Genomic DNA, 20,226 nt, shown 5'->3' with positions numbered 1-20,226 from the left:
TTTCAAAACCCATATATACTAATTTTGTTATTTGCCTTGATTGAAATTGTCACTGTCATTGTCTTACTTCTATTGCTGTTTTCACATCAATAACAACATAACTGTTTGCACAGAAAAGCATTTTCTCAAGGGAACTGAAAAAAATCTGTATTTTGTAAAGAATGTGTTTTCAACAGCTTGTTTTCTGTGATTTTGTGGCAGTGATGCAGAAAACATTTGGTTTACAGAAGCTAGCAGATGAAATCCTTTCTTTGAAAGACACTGTTCTTCTGGAAGATATTCTGGGAGTTGAAAGATTCCTCAAAACTGCAAGGGTCTCTGGATTATCTAGCTCAGTGTGAAAAACCAACACCAATTCTCACCTCCTGCAGTGGGAAGTGAGAATTTGGGCAGGGGAGGAGAGGTGGCCCTTGTTAACATGATGCAGCATCTTCATGCACACTTTTTCAAGGAAGAGGAAAGTGGCTGCAAACCTGAATGAGCTCAGCTGCTGGCTTTCTTCTTTTCTCAAAATGTTTTTGACGATGCTGCTCCTGGACCTTCAGTGCCAGCCCTGACCCCAAAATGCCCTGAAAGCATAGAGTGATGCAAGATTTTAGACATTTCTTACTCAGAACAAAAGGGATAAATGATGAGAGGATGCAGGTGTGTGGGTGGAGATGGCTGCATGGAATCTTTGTGCCATTCCCACTCCTTTCCTGCTGCTTCACTCATGGGACAAGAGGATGTCATGATCCTCTCAAGGACCACAGACCACACCAAATCATTTCAAGGTCCTCAACAGCCTTCTTGAATGTCTACTGCCTTTCCAAGCAGGTGCTGTTCTACTTTCCATTTCCACTGACACTCTGCTTGCATGATACAAGGGCTGTGCTAAACCATACTTTGGATCTGGGAGTGCAGGACTTGTCACCCTCTGTAAAATTCTTTCCAAGTCTGGATCTAGAGAAGAAATATCCTAAAATTTGGGTTTGGGACAGTTTCTGTTGCTATTCAGCCCAGCTCAGTCAGATTTTGTCTCATTCTTATCTGAGGATGTTGCAGACAAAGGAAGCAAAGGCTGGGTAAGATGGATCAAATTCTAATTATTGCAATAGTGGACCCCAAATCCTTTGAAAACATGTCTTGTGGGGACAAGTAAATTACCACATGCCACTGTACAGTCTCATGAGCTGCCTTGTGGTTTCCCAGGTTGTTCACTTGCTGTATTATTTTTGTCCTGTGCCAACTAGCACTATCAGACAATGCCCCCAAAGTTCCATTTACTGATACCAACCTGCTCTCTGGAGTATACTTTTTTTAAAGGGATTTTGTTCCACTGGTGATTTTACTAATTTTACCTTCTTTTGGCAAGTGCACAGCGCTGGACTGTGTCTAACAGAGGAGGGGAAGGTACTTACTGCAGGAAGAGCAAAGAAAGACACTCCAATGAGAGAGAAGGTGGCTGCAATCAGCCGTCCCTCCCATGTTTTGGGGGTCTTGTCGCCGTATCCAATCGTAGCAAGGGTGATCTGTGGGCACAAGGACCAGCACTTGATGTAAGAAAAGCAAACCAGCAGCTCTGTGTAGATGTCCCCATGAAAGCTGTGTAACTCAGACCTATGGGTGCTCATGTACAGCTTGTGAAATAGGATCTGGAGGATGGGCCAACCAGTTTTTTGGTGGCATGGCAGTGCCAAGGCACTGCATGGAGAATGGCTTTGGTCTCAAAGCATCTGCCTCTTTCAGATGCATTTGCTGCAAGTGAACTCTACATGAATCTTCTCCCCTCCATCAGTACACAGTCAGAAAAGAGATCTGCCAGTTATCATCTTGCAGACCCTTAACCTAGTAAGACTTAGATCTACCTGAAGTCCTGGTCTTTGTAAAACAAGGATGTCTTTGTGAAAACTTTCTCCTTTCTTGCACAATTGTTAATTTCCAGCTGTGTACATTTACTCACCCCTGAGACTCTAAATGTCCTGGATATAAAAGGAGAGGGGAACATCCAGGTGTTCTATGCAACACTTGGTATCTTTTGCCTAATAATGGGGGGAGTGGAGTATCTTATGTTTACAAGTGAACTACATTAAATAAAAAATATGCTGATGAATTTAAGTCATGGCATGACGTAGATTTCCTTGACTAACAGTAACAAAGCAACATGGGTTCTGTAATGGCAGGAATATCTGTGATTGAATGAGCAGTGGTGCAAACCAATGCTCCTCTCTTAATCAGAAGAGACAAGAACAGATGTATCAAAGGTCCCTCTTGTTCAGCATCCCACCCCTAATGGCATTCCCTGATCTTTGGGGAATGCATGTAAGACACAAGAATTGTTAAGTCAACTTTTCCAGAAGTACTTTTCACTTCCTCCATCCGAACCCAGAGACATCTTCAGCCACTGGCTCCATAAGAACCAAACTTCCCATGAGTGTCTTGTCTTCCTCAACTGCCCAAATGTTTGATGCTCTTTGACAGCCCAACATCCACTGGCCAGCTCTGGTTCTGCCATTTTCTGAGGAGCAAGGTCTCACAAGCAGGACATTGCTGCCATGGGAGCTCAGTCTCAGTTACATCTGAAGAGATGCTCCTCTAAGAGAGGATTCCCAGACACCAGGAACACAGATTGCTTTCTGAATCAGGTTTAAGCATCTAAGGGCCTTTGTCTGAAAATCAAGGTGAAAATCAGCAGGGTTGTAGGTTCAGTAAATTGGTTGTAGGGGCACCCCTGCTATGGTAATGTTATGGTGTAATGTGCCTTTCACCCAAATATAGCAGCACCTGCACTGCAATCCCTAAAACTTTCTCTTCTTGGGTATGAAGTTTTGAAGGAGGGTATAAGGTATTTTTGGAGTGACTTACCAGCCCCCACCACAGTGCATCTGCATAGGTTTCAAACTCCTCTTTCATCTCCACCCCATTAGCATCTTTCTCAGGAACATCTTTTTCAACCAGATAAACAAGAAATGAGGATAAGATGAGTGTCAGGAACCCAATGTACCAAGCAGTGATGAGTTCCTGCAAAAGAAACAGGAGAAAATGGAGGGCCTGAAAAGAGGCTCAACATCCACAGTGGCAGAGCAAACATCAGGAGAGAGAATCACAGAGGGTAACAGCAGAGCTGTCACTGCTGGCTTTGGTCACATCCATGACCAGCCCAGCTCAGCACTTAGTGGGAAATAATGCAGAGATTTTGGACCTTACACAGAATCTTCCTTAGGAGCAGCCTGGAGGAATCTGCAGTTGTGGTTCTGCATCAAGCTGGGTGAAGGTGCACCCAGGGCACAGGGGCTGCAGGGCTCTGACCCTGACCTTGACTCCTCCCTTTCCTTCTGCCCCTGGACTTGGTCAGTCTTGGCAAGGAAATCAACAGCTCTGCCCTCTCCCTACCTCCAGAGAGCCAAGGCTGCAGGATGCACTTCCATCTCTTCAGCCATATCAAAGCAGATCCCATCATGAATTATGCTTTCAAAATTAATTCATGCAGTAAGAACATACCTTGAAAATATTCTGTCCACAAAAAAAAACCCCAAACTTTGCTGTTTTAGAGAGAATGACTAAAATGGAGTGTGTTTCTAATCCCACTGAGCTAGGACATGCAGCCACCCAAGTTGAAATCCCAGAATCCCAGCAATGTCTGAAACAAGGCAGAAACACTTGTTTTTTTAAGGTCTTCTAAGGTAGGTAAAAAAATCAATTCAAAAATTCCAATTCATTTTTATCATTCATATTAGCCATTCATTGAATTCAATTCACTGTATTGGGATAAAAAAAGAAAAAAGTTGTAGCTGAGAACTTTGTAATTGAATCTTGAGACAAGTGAAAAACTTTCTTAGCTAATTTCTGGTGTGCAGTCACAGAAGGAAATTGTTAGCAAAATTGTTTTGTCACTGTCTCCAGTAAAGCAAAGTTCTCACACCCCCTCCTAAGCTCCCTCAGCCAGCTGAGGCCTAAAAGTGATTGGTGGGGAACCAAATAAGTAATATTTGAATGAAATAAAGCCTTTAACACACATAAAGCCTTTAACAATTTCTAAACAATGTTTTTGATACATAGACTTCTTTCATAAACTTCTTCACTTCTTTCCTGAGAAACATTTTTGACATGTGTTTATCTGCCACCTGTCTTGTAGCAAGTTTATATGAGGAAAAAGCAGAAGTTCATAAGAAATGAAGCATGGTGGGCATCCCCATTAGTCCCTATGCAGAAGCAAAGTCTAAATATGCTATGCCAGCTGATATTTTAATTTTCAAAACCCCTAAAATGTCATTTATGGGTAAGAAAAAGCAGTATGTAGTAGAGTATATGTAATTTGTCTACCTCCTGTGCAGATGAGAAATCTCATCTAGAGGACTTTAAGCAGATAGTTTTTAACTTGCAATAACATGCTGTGAAAATGTAAGAACACAAGTACCTGTCTGGTGCAAGACAGGGTGTGTCTGATTAAAGCATCAAGTTACACCAAGCAAAGATGACTAGAAATTTTTGCTGTCTGAGTTCCCACTGTGTCCATCTCTGCATTGTCTGACTGAAGCTTTCAAAGAGAAATTTTACCAATAGCTCCCTTGGAAGCCACATTTCTGTTCACATTTCTCAGTCTAATCAGCCTCTTTCCATCCCTTCAGAGTCCTGCTTCATCTGTTGATCAGACAAGTCTGAGAAGCCACTACAAACATGTTGCTCCCAGGCATTTTTGCCAAGGATTTCAGCATCCTTCACTAAAAAAGGGATGTCTTTGCTTCCACTCACAGTAAAGGCAAAATTCTTGTTGTAACGTGTGGGGATGAACATGCTCTCACTTCCCAGCACCACTATGGAGCACAGAAAGGTAAAACGAGGGGCAGAAATGGTTCAGATAATGAAAAAGGAAATAAAGCCAAAAGAAAAAAAACCGCTAAACATAACCCCAAGGCACTGCTGTATGTGTGCATCCCCTCTTTCCTTTTAAACTTTCTCCCAAGCCCCAGCTGAGCCCTGGCTCCTCACTCACTTTGCTGTGGGCACAAATGGCAGATCCCAACAGTTTCCAGGTGCCGCCCCGCCGGTCCATGCGCAGCATCCGCAGGATCTGCAGGAAGCGCAGGCTCCTGAGAGACGTGGCCAGAACATTGCCCTGGTTCCCAACAGCAACCACTGGCACTGAAGCAATCAGCACAAAGATATCTGCAAGGAGAGAAGAACAAAGCCTGCCATCACCTGCTCCTTAATCCCATCTGGTTGTGCTGCAAATTTCCCTGGGCGAGTGTCGAAGCTGCCTGAAAATGCCTTTTCTTGCCAATTAATCAGATATCTGCACCTGCCACACAGCCAGCAGCAGGCACAGAACCTCCTGGAAAGCCTTGGGATCTATTTACAGATCAATGCACTGGACTTGAGGCACTGAGCTCAGAAACAGGGTCCTAATGCTGACAGAAAATCAGCCTTATCCTCATCTGTGCCACTGGAACACCACAAGTCAGCAGATGAGAAATTCAGGTTTGATGGTACATTTGCCATTTTATTCTTTTGACTGAGTTTTCCCACTAAAATCTTGAATTCAGTACTACTATTTTTTCATAAGTGCTCACAGAATCAATTTGCTGATAACTGAAGAGGTTTGAAATGTGAAGAAATTCTTTTTGTTTTCTTTCTTTTCCTTGTTTCCCCCTGCTTATGGTCTTATATCCACATACAAGAAAAAAGTGGTACCAAACAGCTTGAAACATTCTCTGGGCACTCAGTCTTGAAGTTGTCTTTATATTCTCTTTCCAGCCAAAAAGAGTGGATTTCAGATTTATTCACTTCCAATCATTATCAAAATAAACTTGTACCAGTGACAAATGAGAGAAGATTTTAATAAATGCAGGATATCTTCTGTTTCATGCCCAGATATCAATGAAGATTCATACTCAGAAGTGAGATGACACTTCTGCTGAGAAGGAATGAGACAGTATGAATCCCACTTGCTCACACTCTGCTGCCTTCACAAACCTCCTAGAAGTATAAGAAATATCTGTACAACAGTAGCACTCAAAGGAGCCTTACTAAATTAAGGATAGCCCAAGTGCACAAAGAAAATTTGTCACAATTTTGTCTACCATTTAGATCCATGAGAAAAACAAAAGGAGGGAGTGGAAAGAGAGGCTTGTATTCATGCAGCACCACGGCTCCTAGAGTGTTGTACAAATAAAGGAAAAAATCACAGTGCTTGGCCTGAAGAGAATTGAAACAAGTGAGGGTATCCTAAAATCAGTGAATGAATGGGGATGACAGGTGCTGAGGGCAGAGTGAGCTCCTAAATGTCAGCTGGTTGGTTTGTGGGTATAATGAGTAGTTGCAGGAGGGTATTCAAACATGAATAATGAGCAATTTTATGGGTAATTATAGGCAGTGCCTTCCAAGCCTGAAAGACAGCATGGGTGAAATCACAAAGATACTTGTTTGCAAATAGAGATCAACAATACAATTGTAAAACAAAACACAAATATGAAAGGGAGCTGGGGAAGAGTTGGGTTCTCAAGTGGTTTAAAACTGAAGACAGAGTTTTCCTGAGGATGAGCTTAAGAAAAGTGCAGTGGGGCTCAGGAAAAGGAAAATAAATTTCAAGAGTAGTAGGATTCATTTTTTTTCTCACTAATTAAGTAGCAAAGTGTCTCTTAATTATAACTTATTCCTGGCTGCTTTAAAGAATTACTCCAAGCAGGACACAGGTTCTGGCATAAAGGGCAGATCTGATGTCAGGGTTCTTTGCACTGTCAATCACCAGCTCTTTGACAATCCCCAGAGTGGCTTAAAAGGTAAAAGGACATTAATGAGTAAAACAGTAGTAGAGAGCATGTGCCTACCCAGCATGCACAAAGGCTTCCTGGCAAATTTGAGTCTCCCCCTCCATCCTTTGTAGCGACAGCAACAGCCAGCAGCCCAGATTCTTAAGGCAAACTCTGCTCCAAAGATGAAAATGGCAAAAGTTTCCTGTGTCAAGACACAAGTGACACTGTTAGTCTCACAAGTTTTGCAGTAATTCTGGACACAAGTATACAGATGAGGTGTAAGTGTTAGGATATGTGTAAGAGAGAGGGAAAAAGTGGAGAATCAAGATTGATGTCAGAGGCAGAGTGGGACAGTTTTCCAGCCTGCTAAGTGCCCTGCAGGAAGGATTTGCCCCTGCTGCTGGGTAAATGTGAGGGTGAATGTCTTGCCTTAGTGGAAGGACAATTACTTCACAGAAAGACCTCCTGTTCCACACAAATGAGCAGACACCTGTGAGGGGTGACTGCAAAGTCCCCAGGGCACTCTGAACCCCCCAGGGCCACCCAGAGCAGCTCATTCCTGCAGCCACATCTGTCCAGGCTGGGGCAGGACACAGGACACTCACACAGTCATGAGTTTAGAGCAATGACAAGGACATATACAGGACAAATTTGAGGCATATATTGTTCCCTTAAATTTCTGGTGGACAAAAGAATGGGATTTTTCACCTTGCTCCAGCCTGGGGAATGTGGTTACTTTTCCTCTATGTGAATTGCTGGCAAGAGGGAAAAGGGGACTTTTCCTCATGCTTATTGCACACAGCTTTTAAAAACTGCTGAGAGCCACACAAAAACAAGCACAGGAGAAGGAAAGATAACCTCAGGCTCTTTCAAATGTGAAAGATGGGCCTAAGCAGGATAACAGTGACCAAAAGTGAGTTTCCCATTCTCTGAGGAATGAAGGTGTTTTCATATAGGCACTTCTTGAGAAAGAACATGCAAGGGGAATTCACCTTTCATTCCTTTTGGCATTTAGCTCTTGTTTGGATCTATATGTCTCTGGAGGTACAAGGGGAAATGAAAATTGAGATCCTGGAACTAATTTTGCTGTGCAGTTTCCCTAGGGATACTTTAAATAAGCCCAGGTTAAGCAAGGCATTGTACCTTGTTTTTTATGACAGCTATGGGAGCAAAGAAAGTTCATTTTTAGGGTCATTTCCATAAAACGTTGGATTTGCCATTTTCTTTTTAGTGAGGGTTTTTTCTATTTTTAATTCTTCTGCTGAATGGGAGGCCTTACTGAAATAAAGTCTTGAGCATGAACTTCAGCATTTATAGAACAAGCAATCTGGAATGTATTTGCTGTGAATATATTTTCTCTCAAAGGCACTGCCTGCAGCAATTTCAGCTATTGGGCCCAAGTATGAGTCCAACGCTGATGGCCTCTCTTGAAAGAAATACTAGGATTAGTAGAATACTATAGAATGAATCAAAACTGTTGAAAGATTCCCCCAAAAATACTTTTCAAGTGTGCTTAGGTCTGGCATGGTCACTAAGAAGTCTGCTGATAATCAGATGGAAGGTCTGTTAGACAAATGCTGAAAAGCCATTATTTAAAAGCCTCAGACTAAAGTCTTTCCTCTCACTTTTCTTTTGCTCAGGAACCTCACTTACTTTTTACTCAATTGGTGTTGGTAATGGACTGGGAACTCTCCAATATGTGAATGTGCAGTCACTGTTCCAGGAGCAAGAGCAGAAAGCTCACTGCATGCAGGGCTGGCAGTGAATTTCCATCCCTGCTGATGGGGCTGATCTCAGTCCAGGGCATTACCAGGGCAATGCACAGCCACAGTTCACTCACCAGCAAGAGCAGCCAGTCTCCAGAAACTGTTTCATACTCCTTGAAAGTTGTCAGGACAGCTAAGATCAAACACCCCAAGACAATCAGAAACCTGGAATGAAGGAAAAGGGAAAAAAAAAAAAAAAAGCACAGCATTTTTAATCCTCTCTGTATTAGCACTGGAAATATTGCCTGTAAAATCATGAGTAGAGACCTCCATGGGATAGCTCTGTTGGTGAGAATGAGATGGTTTTTATGAAGATCAGAAGTTTTCAACCAGGTTGGAGCAATCATGGCAAGATCCATTCCAGTCAGAATGTTCCTGGGACAGACATGCTTTAATCAGCTCACATTCTCCAGGAATGAAATGGGTGATAGTGCATTTTCAGAAAGGATTGTATGATATGGCAGAGGATTGTATTGCTCAGGAGGTCTGTTCCAAGCTGTGTGCTGCCCAGAATGGCACTGCAGGTACAGTGCAATGATCTCCCTGGCACATCCTGGGCCTGGGAAACAGTAAATGGCAGCACCAGGACAAACCTTCCCTTGAAAATAGCATTGAATTGCTTTTTATTTCTCCTCTTTTTGCACTCATTTCTATGCAGATGAAAAGATGAAAAGGTTTGAAAGAATAACAAGAGAGGGTAAATTTTTACCCTCCAGTAAACAAAGTCTGTGATAAATCACTGTCCCTCTGTTATTTGCTGTCTGTGAGGCTCCAAAACACAGAATTTCAACTAAAAATTTAACTCCCACTGCTGGCAAATCCAATTCAGTCTAATTGAACTGCTTTGCAAAACTATTCCCAGGTTCCACCTATTCAAAATCTTTTATAGAAATGATTAGTGTGAAGCAAAGAGGGGCAAGCTCATATTCTAGTACTTCATGTACCCAGATCATGGGCATTTTAATGTGTTTCCAAAACTTGATCCACAGGAACAGAGGGGCAGGTGGCCATGGAAATATTTAGAGTTTAATGAATAAATTAGAAAGATGTCTTTGTAAAAGCTCTGGATCCCCTGCTTTCATAGCTAGGGTACATCAAAGAAATGGTAAGCATTAGGTACTGAAATCATCCAGGGAAAAAAAGCTTGTGAAGAATCAAGCTGTGTTTATGTGTACTACCTGTTTTGAATTTCAATCTGGTTCCTGTAGTGTGATTTCATCTCTTGCTGAGTAAAACTCCACTTTGTTTCACTGGGTGAAATGAGCAGAGCCAGAGCCTGCAGAGGAGGCAGTGACAGCTCAGACATGTGTCTTCCAACCTGCACTGGGTTTTCATTTCCTTCACATCTGAGAAAACTAAGGGCTAAAGAATGGAATTCTGAGAATGTGAAAATTATTTGCAGCCGGAGTGAAAGGACAGAGATGAGCTCCAGATATCTCCTGCTGGATTTTGGGGGGAATTTCCTCCAAGCAGAGTCCACCAGCACCCTACATGCCAGGAAAATACAACAGTGTCTCAAACTTCATAGCAAACCCTGCAAGATTACTTTGCTGAAATTCACTGTTCTTATGCAAGGAGAATTTCAGATCAGCCTTTTCGAGCAAGGCTAGAACAGAAGTAAATGTGTGTGCTCATGGTAAATAATTTTGGATTTCTTTGGCAAGTTTCACCTTTTCCCACTCCCCAGCCCAGCTCTAGAGCATGAGTTCTGCAGTTGGTAGGAAACAGACCAAAATGTGTCTTTTGCCTTCTATCTATAACCACACTCCTGCTATTCAGGACATTTGGCAGTTCACTCAGTAATTCTGTGGTGCTCCTGCCATGCCCTTGAGCTTTGTCACACCATGTCTTGCTGTCCCCACCTTGCAGTTATGAAGTGGCTCTCTTGCTTCCCAAGACCCAAAATCCACTGTCCTGAACCTCCAAGAGCAAACTAGTTAAAACTAAACAAAGACAACATGATTCCTTTGATTAACTGTGCTCTGCCTTTAGAGTGGTACCATCACAACACCCCATTTAAAGCTTTGAGCAGCTGCTGCTTGCTACTTTCCATTGCAGCCACTTCTTTATACCATGTGAAAATTTGGTCATCCATCAGCTCACAAGTATAATTTTAATGATTTAATGGAAGGTGAAACACACTGAAAGCAGTCCAAGGAAATTACATCATCACATTACATCATAGGCTACTTAAACTAAAGGCATGAATTTAAGATATCATTTTAAAAAACACTGCTGTCAATTAAAGATGATGCAAAGATTTTTGTCCAAAAGGAAGACAGAAGTTGACTTAGTAGTGAAATCGTCTTTTTTGCCTAAAAATGCCTTTGGTTTTACCACTAGAGGGTAGCTGTGCTCCACAGAGTGAGGGTTACAGGCAGCATCCCCTCAAAGCAGGGGATGCTCAGGGGATCACAGCCATGGATTTGATAAAAGGAAAGGGGTCTTACAGTGAAGAAAGAGTTTGGTCAATAAAAACCCCAGATGTTGACACCAGGGGACACCTCAGTGCTGTTGGGGTGCCCACAGAGCCACACTCTTATTGTCCTTCCTGCAGGACTCTGGGGTATGAAGGGAGGAAAAGGCTGTGTTTGTACCCCCACAATCACAACCCATCTTGGAAGGGATGGCTTTCCTCCTGCTGCACCATATCTGAAGGATAAACACCAACTGCAAGCACCCAGAATTAATCAGCTCACATCTCAGCAGTGTCCTCAGCATCTGCAATCATTATCACTGCAGCTCAGAGCACACCATCAGTTTTAATCTGCACTGATGCTATGCAACCCAGCCTATTCTGGTCTGGATCTTGGTGGTTTTGAAGGCTGCAAGTCTTCTTGTGTGCTCTTTCTATGGAAGATGTCACTCAGATTCCACCCTTCTTACATCAGCCCCTGTTGCTCAGCAAGGTAAGAAAGTTCATCCTCCCCTTGCTGCTGCTGCCTGTACTGTGGGCACACCTATGCCCCTGTGATGGCCATGCAAACAGACAGACAATGCCTGAATCTGCACTGCCTAATTTCATTTTGTAGAGGCAGCAGTGTGGGCTGGCTGGTTGAGTCTGGCTGTGAAATCATAACAGGAAAATCACAGGGTAAGAAACTGCTGAAATCACAGAGGATCAGCAGGAGGAAGACCGACAATGACCTGGGGAATCAAGGGACAGAAAGGGAGGAAATCTGAAATTCACTCACAGTTATAATGATTTATAGGACATAGAGCACTAAGGATTAGAAGAAATAGGATGAAAATCAAGGTTTAAAATGAAAACTGAGTTCTATTAAGTCAAAACTTCTTATTAAACTGTGTTTCAGCAGGTGGCAGTCCAGACTTTGAAAATGTATATCACATATGCCAAATGAGGATCTGAAGGTGTTCTTCAGCTTTTTAGAATCATTCTGCCATTATTTTACATATTTTTTCACAGCACATTACCTACTTCCTATTTGCAGCATTATGCCTTAAAAATCTGATTAGTTTGTTGTATGCATAATTTCTGGACCACCAAATGGCAGTGCTTGTTTGTCACTATCACAAATAATATATTATTCATGTCAGTATATTTTCTTAGTTTTAGAAATTACATGTTTAATACTCATATACTCTAACTGCACTATTTTGATGTGTTAAACAGAGTATTCAAATAAAAAAAATTCTTTCCCAGAAAAGAAGTAATTTATGACTATGCATGATCATGAATCTAATGTTTCTTTTATGAACATCACAAACAGTTTTGTTTGGTAAATTTTTATGTATTTTAATATTCCCAATTCTTTGAGTTTTTCTTCTACATCTTTTCATTTTAAGCCAATAGAATGCAGATCTGGCTGAGAACATTTATGTATTTTATCTATACATCTGCTCACCATGCTTTCTGTTCACCATCCCTTCCTTCAAGATTGTAGCAGCAGAGCCTGTAGGAATTTGCCTGTAATCTATTCCAAAACAGCTTCCCTATGAAGCTGTTTTGAGCACTAGATCTGCCATAGGCAGGCCAAACTACATTTTGCACAAATTTTTGTGCTGTGGGACAAAATGTTATGTCTCAGTGAGGTTTAGTTAATGGAGAGGAATGTGTGATTCCAGTGAAAAACTCAGGTTGATTTAAAGCAAACAGCCCAAGCTGGTCAGAGGATATTTCTTCTCTTTAACTGTGAGGATAGACTGATGATGAGCTCCTATGGAGAGATTTACTATGTAAATTAGCTGAATGCCACCCCTTATGTTTACACCTGGTTTGGATATAATTATAAGCATCACCTCTTCATAATGTTTATGTATTTTTGCTACTGAAATAATTAGCCAGCCAGCCCCAGCAGTCCTACATGACCAGGTTTTTCTGAAATCCCTTGCTGTAAATTTAGGTATCGTGTCTCCACGTGGTCAAGGATCCTGGTTGCAAAATTAAAATCCAGGCTTTGAGTAAGAAAGCCTCTAGCCTCTAACTGAGCAGTTATAGTAAGAAATTCCCCCAGTCCAACAGTGCACAGATTTCTTTTTGCTCTCTTATCTTCAATACCACTTCTTGCAAGACATTGGGACTTTTCTGTCTCCTAATTTTTTTCTGAATCTTAGATTTTTCTGCTTTGCTTCATTTGGTATTTTATTTTCTTCCCCTAAAGCTTGTGCTCTGGTTTCATTATGCGCTGCCACCTGGTAAATGCTAATGGAATTCTTGAAGATTGTGATATGTAAGGAAAATCTGACAGTGTTCTGCTAAATTTCTGGTTTAGGGTATCCAAAGCAATATGGTTCTAAACCATGATTCCCACACAGTTTCCCAAATTTCATATTGGAAAAACCTTATTTTCTTCAGCTATTGGCTTGTACCCATAAGGATTAAAAATGTATCTTTTCTCACAGTTCTTTCAGTTGCTCTATATTCCTCCCCACCATCTTTTTCTCTTCTTCCAAACTCCATTTTTCACAGAACATCTGCAGTATCTTGCACTGCTCGCTTTATGGTTGCTAATGAGAAACTTGAGTCAGGGTTTTTAACGCTAAAAAAAATGACATTACCAAATATTTGAGAACAGCTTTTCAGAGAGAAGGGAATGCATGCCTGATTTCCACAGTCTCAGGAATACTCACTGTTTAATATTTAGATTCTTGAATCTCTGCACTTCCAAGCCACAGGCCAGAGTTCAGTACTGATAAGGGTGACAGGAAAATTCCAAATATTTTGTGAAGCTACAAAAGGGCAGAGGATGCAGGGAAAAGCACTGAGAAATTTAGGGAGGAGGTCCTGGAAGAAAAAAAAGCAACAAGTCCTGCAGAAGGGATGTTCTAAGGTTCCTCTCTTTGGACCCATGGATTTTCCTGAGTGCACACACAGAGCTCCAGGTAGAAATCCCTGTCCCAGTGCCATTAGACAGCAAGGACAGGGCAGAAATGCCACACTCAGTAAGATGTATTGCACTCTTTTTCTGCAAAGGCAGAAAAATGTCCCCCACATGATGCTGAGGGAGACCCTAGGAAGTAAGGAGAGATCCCCAGAAAAGCTGGCCTGGGAGGTGATGAGGTGGGAGCCCAGAGTGACCCTTGTCCATTGGTGACAGAAGTGACAGACATTGTCCTGGCACAGGAAGCTGAGGCAGAAAAGCCCAAACCCTTATTCACACCAGGTTTTTGATGACCTTGGGCTCTCATTGGCAGGAATGTCTCTGAGTGAGATTCACTGCTGTTTCCATGAGTTTAGAAAGCTTTTAAAATCAAGACCTGAGAGAGGAAAGCTGTGTTTCACAGCAGGGCATTTAGGGTGGAAAAGGACAGCTTTTATATCAGATGGTTCCTCTCCCCTCTCCTCTATGTACTAACCACATTAAAGCTCCCTTGTCTTGCTTTTTTTTCAGGACCAGTCCTGAAAACCTTTTTCTTCTGAGCCCTGTTGAGCATTGCCATCTTTCTCAGGGGTTCTGGCATGCTGGTACATTTTGGGTCAGCAATGTCAGGCAGCACAGACACATCAATCTGTATTTCCTGCTTAAGGGGACATTTCAGAAGAATGGCCTGACACATTTCCCTAGTATGAGACTGCAAAACAGCCCAGGGCACTGCATTTCTCTGCCTGTGTTTTCTCAGCCTAGAAGACAAGAGTCATATACCAAATCCTATTTCCCTGCTGGGACAAGTGTTAAAAGTGCTCTGAAATTCCTGGCACATGTAAGTTACTGGGAGTGACCAAGGAATCTTCTCACATGGGTGACTGAGTGGGGACAGAGGGCAGCAGCAAAGGAGAGGCAATGACAGCATTAGCTACCAAGAGGTTACATGTGTCCTGCCCCCCTGCAGCCTGAATAAGGATGGAAAAGCTTCTGACTTGCAATTAAATATCCTGAATTGCTTCATTAGTGGTTTTAAATGCTATTTTTATATTAGGTGAAGGACATTGGACTGAGCTATTGTCTGGGCCTTTTATCTGCCATGACCAGAATGCCTGTCCATGGGCTTATCTCTGGCTGGCAGCAAGCTGCTAATTGAGTTGAGACACACAGAGTGCAGAGCACGGTGAGCCATGCAGTGCAGCAGGGCAGGGAGAGCACAGAGCCAAACCACATCACCCAGCAGCCCCAGATGCAAAAACACAAATCAAATGAACTGCAGAAATGCCTCTGACAGGGCATTCTCCAAAAGACATTTAAAAACTTGTGTGAAGCCTTTTGAAGGTAAACCTTAAGATTCTTACATTGGATTTTGCTAAATTCTGCAAAATAAAAGTGCTGGAGCTTTGAAAGCCAGCCTGTAGCTGAGTAGTCAAGTGCCCAGACTTCAGCAAACTCTGTAAAGAAGTGAATTTAAATTGTAGAAAGAGCCTAAGGTAAGACTAGCAATCATCCATATCAATGCTTAAACATCTGGAGAAAAATTTCTAGGAATATACCTTTTAAATGTCACCAAAACTGCTGTGTCCAGAGGGACAAAAGATCTAGGAATCTACTTCCACATATGACAAAATCTCAGGGGTACACAAGATTCAGGATGTCTCACAGGGACATACACTGATCTCCCCACAAAATCTTCCTTCTTTCTTTAGAAAGAAGAGGAATGAGTTGTACTCTCTGAATAAAGTTTTAGAAATTTCAAAAAAATGCAAAAGAGAGTAACTTCTGAGCCCACAGTTGTGACTTCTGCCTTGATTGAAGACAATTTTGTGGTATTTTCTACCTTCCCATTTGAAATCAATAAAGATCACAAGACTGTAGCAGACAGAGAAAACTAACAGAAAAACCCAAAGTGCCCACCCACCCTTTCTTCCACCTGACCAGACTTCCTTTTCTTGCAGGCACACACATCAGATATATTAGGTCCTCCAAAGGTGGCATAACTGAAAGTGAATTTCTAATATGAAAGCAGCACTGTCCAGGAAAACTTCTGTAGTCTCTAACACAGAGTTATTAGGTAGGAAATTGATAATAATAATTTGGTGGTCAGAGAGATTCTTACAATCAAAAGAGAATCTTTGCTCTATATGCAAGACTTCAACCCCTTTGGAAGTATTGATAGTTGGGTTTTTTTCTATGTTTGACTGTACATTGCATACTGCATACTTTCAAAAATGCCAATAATTCAAATCCAATGTAGCACTTCAGCCATGTGGGATTGCCAATTGAAAAAAACAATTTTCAGCTGGGACTGAATCTTCTTTGCCTGTGCCTTCCCACACTCATCACACAGACACCCTTAAGTGATGACATGAGCACTTTCTGCAAAAATCTCAGCTCTCACCTGAGTGGGACATTGAGAAGAAAAGTTGCATGGTGCCATCCTGATGGACTTTTTAGCCTGGCCAAAGATTGGCCAGGAAGGAAAAGAAGGTGCATGGCTGTACATGACCTGCACCCCACAACAACACTGCCAGTGAACTCCAGGTCCAGGTATCCTGCTGTTCAGTGGGTTTTCCAGCATGGGCAGTGAGGGGTGTCCTGGTAATGCAGCTTCTGTGGAGCCAGACATATGGCTCAGTTCTCTCAGGTTAAGCAGGCTCTCTGGATTTTCTGGCATTAACTCCAAGTGAGCTCTATCATTTTGCACCTGAGATGGTCACATTGTGCTTGTGACACCAGGCACTTGACTCAGGGCTTTTCCAGCTAAAAGCATGAAGTGTTGCAGCTAGAATGGAAGACAGATCTTTTCCACATGTGTTTAATCACTGCCTGACCTGGATAAAATTAGACAAAGGTCTTTGAACCATCCAGTTGTTGGGGTTTTTTAAAATCCAGAAATACTTTCCGAATTTTTTTTATAAGTGAAGAGTTCAAAGTCATTATTGCAACTTAGATTATTTGACAACACTGCACATCAGCTTTTCTTAACAATCTAGTGTGTAGATTAGGACCCATTCACAGATCCAGCGGTGCTGCAAAACAAACTCACATCAGTCAGTCAGGGAAGGATTTCCTATTTGTAGAATGCAAAGAGGATGAGCTGCCTCATTTTATCCATAGGGAGAGAAGAAGAGGAGAAAGAATCTGTGCTAAAAGATGCAGGGGCTAAACTCCATGTTACAGGAGCTATGGATAACAGTGGTGGTGTAGAGGAATGCTTTTTCTTGGAATACACAAATTGACACAGGCAAAATACTGTGTTAACAGATCAAATTTCACTGGAAATTAAACCAGATTTTTAATCCAGTTTGACATGATGCTGTTTCTACAAACCTTTTCTTACAGCAGACTCTTCACCTTTGCTTTGTGCTCCATGGCAGTAGTTTGGCATTGGTGATCAGTCAGACAAGGATTCACAGCTCTGGCTTATTTCCAGCATAATACCCCAGAGAATGGCATTAGCTGGAAGCCAGGAGAAAGCAACTGAATGCAGAATATTCTTAAGCATCTCCCTAGAACAGAACTGGGAATGTCTCAGAGGTTCTAGATTATCTCAGATTAAACAGCCATTTTTAAATATATCAGTGTAGGAGCCTTATCTCAGACTGGTCCAAGGGATGGGCTTTTATCCAGTAATGATGGACACCACAATGCAAATCCACTCTCATGCTGCTGCTCCAGGGGGAAACAGAGGTTCTCCCCTAAGTTCACTTGGTGCACGTGACCCAAGCCCAAATTTTTTGTGTTTTTGGAGATGGCTCCATCGTACCAAACAAGAGTGGTGTCAGTGGTTTCTGGCCTTGAGCACAGTGTCACATGGATGAAAATCTCTTTTGGATGGGAACTTGAGCATGGTCTCCCAATCACACCTTCCCCAGATGGCCAAATGCTTGATGCCAGGCTCTTTCTCTCAGTGCAGAAATGAAACCACTCCCTGTAACTCAGTCTCACACCAATCAAACCACTGCCACAGGTGCTCTGTCTTTTAATACCTTCAAAATACATTTGAAGGCTTCTCTTCTCTGATAGTTCTATATGAACACTAGGAATCCATTTTTTATATCTGTTTGTTGGGAAGATAAAAGAGGGACAAAAAGAGGATTTTGACCCTAAAATGTCAGCTGATGCCTTGATGGTTTAACACATGATGATAGATGTGGTCTGGATGGAAATGTGAAGGGGATTATCAGTTGTTTAAAGATAAAATCCCTTTATAATAGTGGGTTTTTTTGCCTTTAAACTGATGAAAATATGTCAATAACTTTTAAGTGTTTCAGCAAAGGTGCTTACAGTGTTATGTGGAATTTCTGTAAGATCTGCCCCTCCATAGGACAGAGCATGGAAGGGTCTCAGCTGAAGGAGCATTGAGGCCAACACAGCAACAGCTGAAGTGTGGGGTGCAGATAAGTTATTTGTGCTCCTTTCCCATCTCCAGGTCACATTCATTAGCAAATTATGAGTTGTGTTAGTGTGGCAAATGGTTCACAACCTCACTAGAGGTGAACTTTGGGTAAGCTCTTTAGAGTCATTGTATTGTCAGGACTTGGATTTATGCAATGGAACAGTATTAATGTATGTACCTATGTAAATCTGATTGTTTTAAAGTATTTCTGCTGGTTTGTATTACCATAAACGATTAGTCAACATTCAAAACTCAGAGTGATCATCTGTAAGCATGTAACATTTTATTTGATGTCTGATGTTGAGGGCTTTGGAGGAGGTTATCAGTCTTTTCCAGACCTGTCCAATTTTATTCCTGAAATGTTTCACCAGCCTCTGCAACAATGCTTCTCAACACAATGTATGATGGCCCTTTTGCTCAACTGGCTTGTTAATGTCTCAGATTGCATTACCCCTGTTTAACCTGACAGGTTCAGACAATGACAATTCTATCAAACCCTCAGGGAAAAATGGCAATATGGAAGGAGATATTTTTGTTTTTATTTGAAGAAAGAAATCTATTGAGTTGGATAAGTAAACTGAAATGGCAGAGATTTCAGCATATGTAAAGTACACTTAGAAAAATAGAAAAAAAAGTGCAGTAATGAGAAATCCTGCATGCAGAACACAATCCAGCAAAACAGTTAAATCTGTGCTAAGAAACCCTATTAGGAGTAAAATGTTTGTGTCCTCAAAACCATGAATCTTTGTGTGTCTTCTACATGGAACAGCTAGTTTTACAGAAGGAAAGTTTTTTGTCACAGGGGAATAGTGGGCAAAGGGAGACACAGTCTTGATATAACTTTCCTATTCTTATTTGACATCCATGGGAACAAGAATTCCTATTCTTAATTCAAGCTTTGCCACTTCTGCTATGGAATCAGTGTAGAGAGTAGCTGTAGCTTCAGCATAATAAAGAACCAATAAGGGTGGAGAGTTAAATCCATTTTCAGGTATGGCATGACAGATCTGACCAGCCAGTAAAGCTCACCCTGAGCTGAACAGCCCCTCAGCTCTACTGCCAGAAGACACTTAAATCATCTGTACACACAGATATTTGGGTGCCTGATTTGAATATCCAAATAATCCCTTGAATTTCATCTCATGCAGGTGAACAGAAACAGAGAGTTTGGAGCAGAAAGTAGCAATACTGGTGCTCTGCTCACAGCCTGCAGTGCCTCTGCAGCTCTGAATACTGGGGTGATGGGGATTGCATCAGACACACAGAGCTTTTCCCTTTATCTGTAAAATTAAGATTGTTGCAGAGGGATGAATTTCAGGCCTAGGATTTTATTGACCTCCCAAACAACCATGATGGTTGACACAGGTATCTAAAGCATGTGAAAAATCAGGTTTTTTTCCCCTTTATGTCCCAACAGGATATATCCAGGGATAGGGAGCTACTTGCCAGTGGCTACAGAAAACATGAGTAAGTGAGCACTAGGCTGTGCCTCCTTCCTGGGTGAAAGACCTACTGACTCAGACAATCCCTTCAGTACCTCAATTCTGTGATGAAATAGGGATCTTAGCCCTGCCTATCTACAGCACTGGCTATACATTTGTATTTGCTATAATGTGGCTTGAAGTTGTTCTCAACACTGATTATTTATCTCATGGGCTGTTTCAGGGGTGTTTTCTGAGTTGTCTTGATCAAGATGCTCATGACTGTTTGTACATGTATTTTTCCATTGCTTACCAGCAGCAGTAGTCCCAAACAGTTCCAGAATTCTGGAACTTCCAAGTAGTCTACATGCTTTTTAAACAGGATATTAAAGAGCCAGTTCCAGGCAGTTCATCACGGGAGCCAAAATTAATAATGATCTGTTCTTAGAAATACCTCCCTGTACCATTTTTACACTCAAGTGTCCTATTTTTTTTTTCATAGACAAGACAACTATAAAAGTAAATTTCCAAAGGAAAAAAAAAAAAGCTTAGTTTCTTCTGTGAAGGAGAGTTATATCTAGA

The 20,226-nt window shown here is 41.7% G+C and overlaps 1 protein-coding gene across 1 annotated transcript in view; it reads right to left on the bottom strand.

The window, feature by feature from the left end:
- Positions 1–20,226, bottom strand: part of KCNQ3 (potassium voltage-gated channel subfamily Q member 3) — a 187,439-nt gene that overhangs the window by 22,182 nt on the left and 145,031 nt on the right. Inside the window, exons 2-7 of the mRNA XM_079300689.1 lie at positions 8,572–8,662; positions 6,807–6,933; positions 4,973–5,145; positions 2,845–3,000; positions 1,401–1,511; positions 474–569 (exon numbers count right to left, since the gene is read on the bottom strand). Of these exons, the coding sequence (XP_079156815.1) occupies positions 474–569; positions 1,401–1,511; positions 2,845–3,000; positions 4,973–5,145; positions 6,807–6,933; positions 8,572–8,662 (754 nt within the window). The remainder of the gene's footprint in view (positions 1–473; positions 570–1,400; positions 1,512–2,844; positions 3,001–4,972; positions 5,146–6,806; positions 6,934–8,571; positions 8,663–20,226) is intronic.

The sequence above is a fragment of the Erithacus rubecula genome, assembly GCF_903797595.1.
Source record: "Erithacus rubecula genome assembly, chromosome: 3".
NCBI classification, from domain to species: Eukaryota; Metazoa; Chordata; class Aves; order Passeriformes; family Muscicapidae; genus Erithacus; species Erithacus rubecula.
The sequence above is the reverse complement of the archived record's forward strand: the minus strand, read 5'-3'. Positions and strand labels throughout refer to the sequence as shown.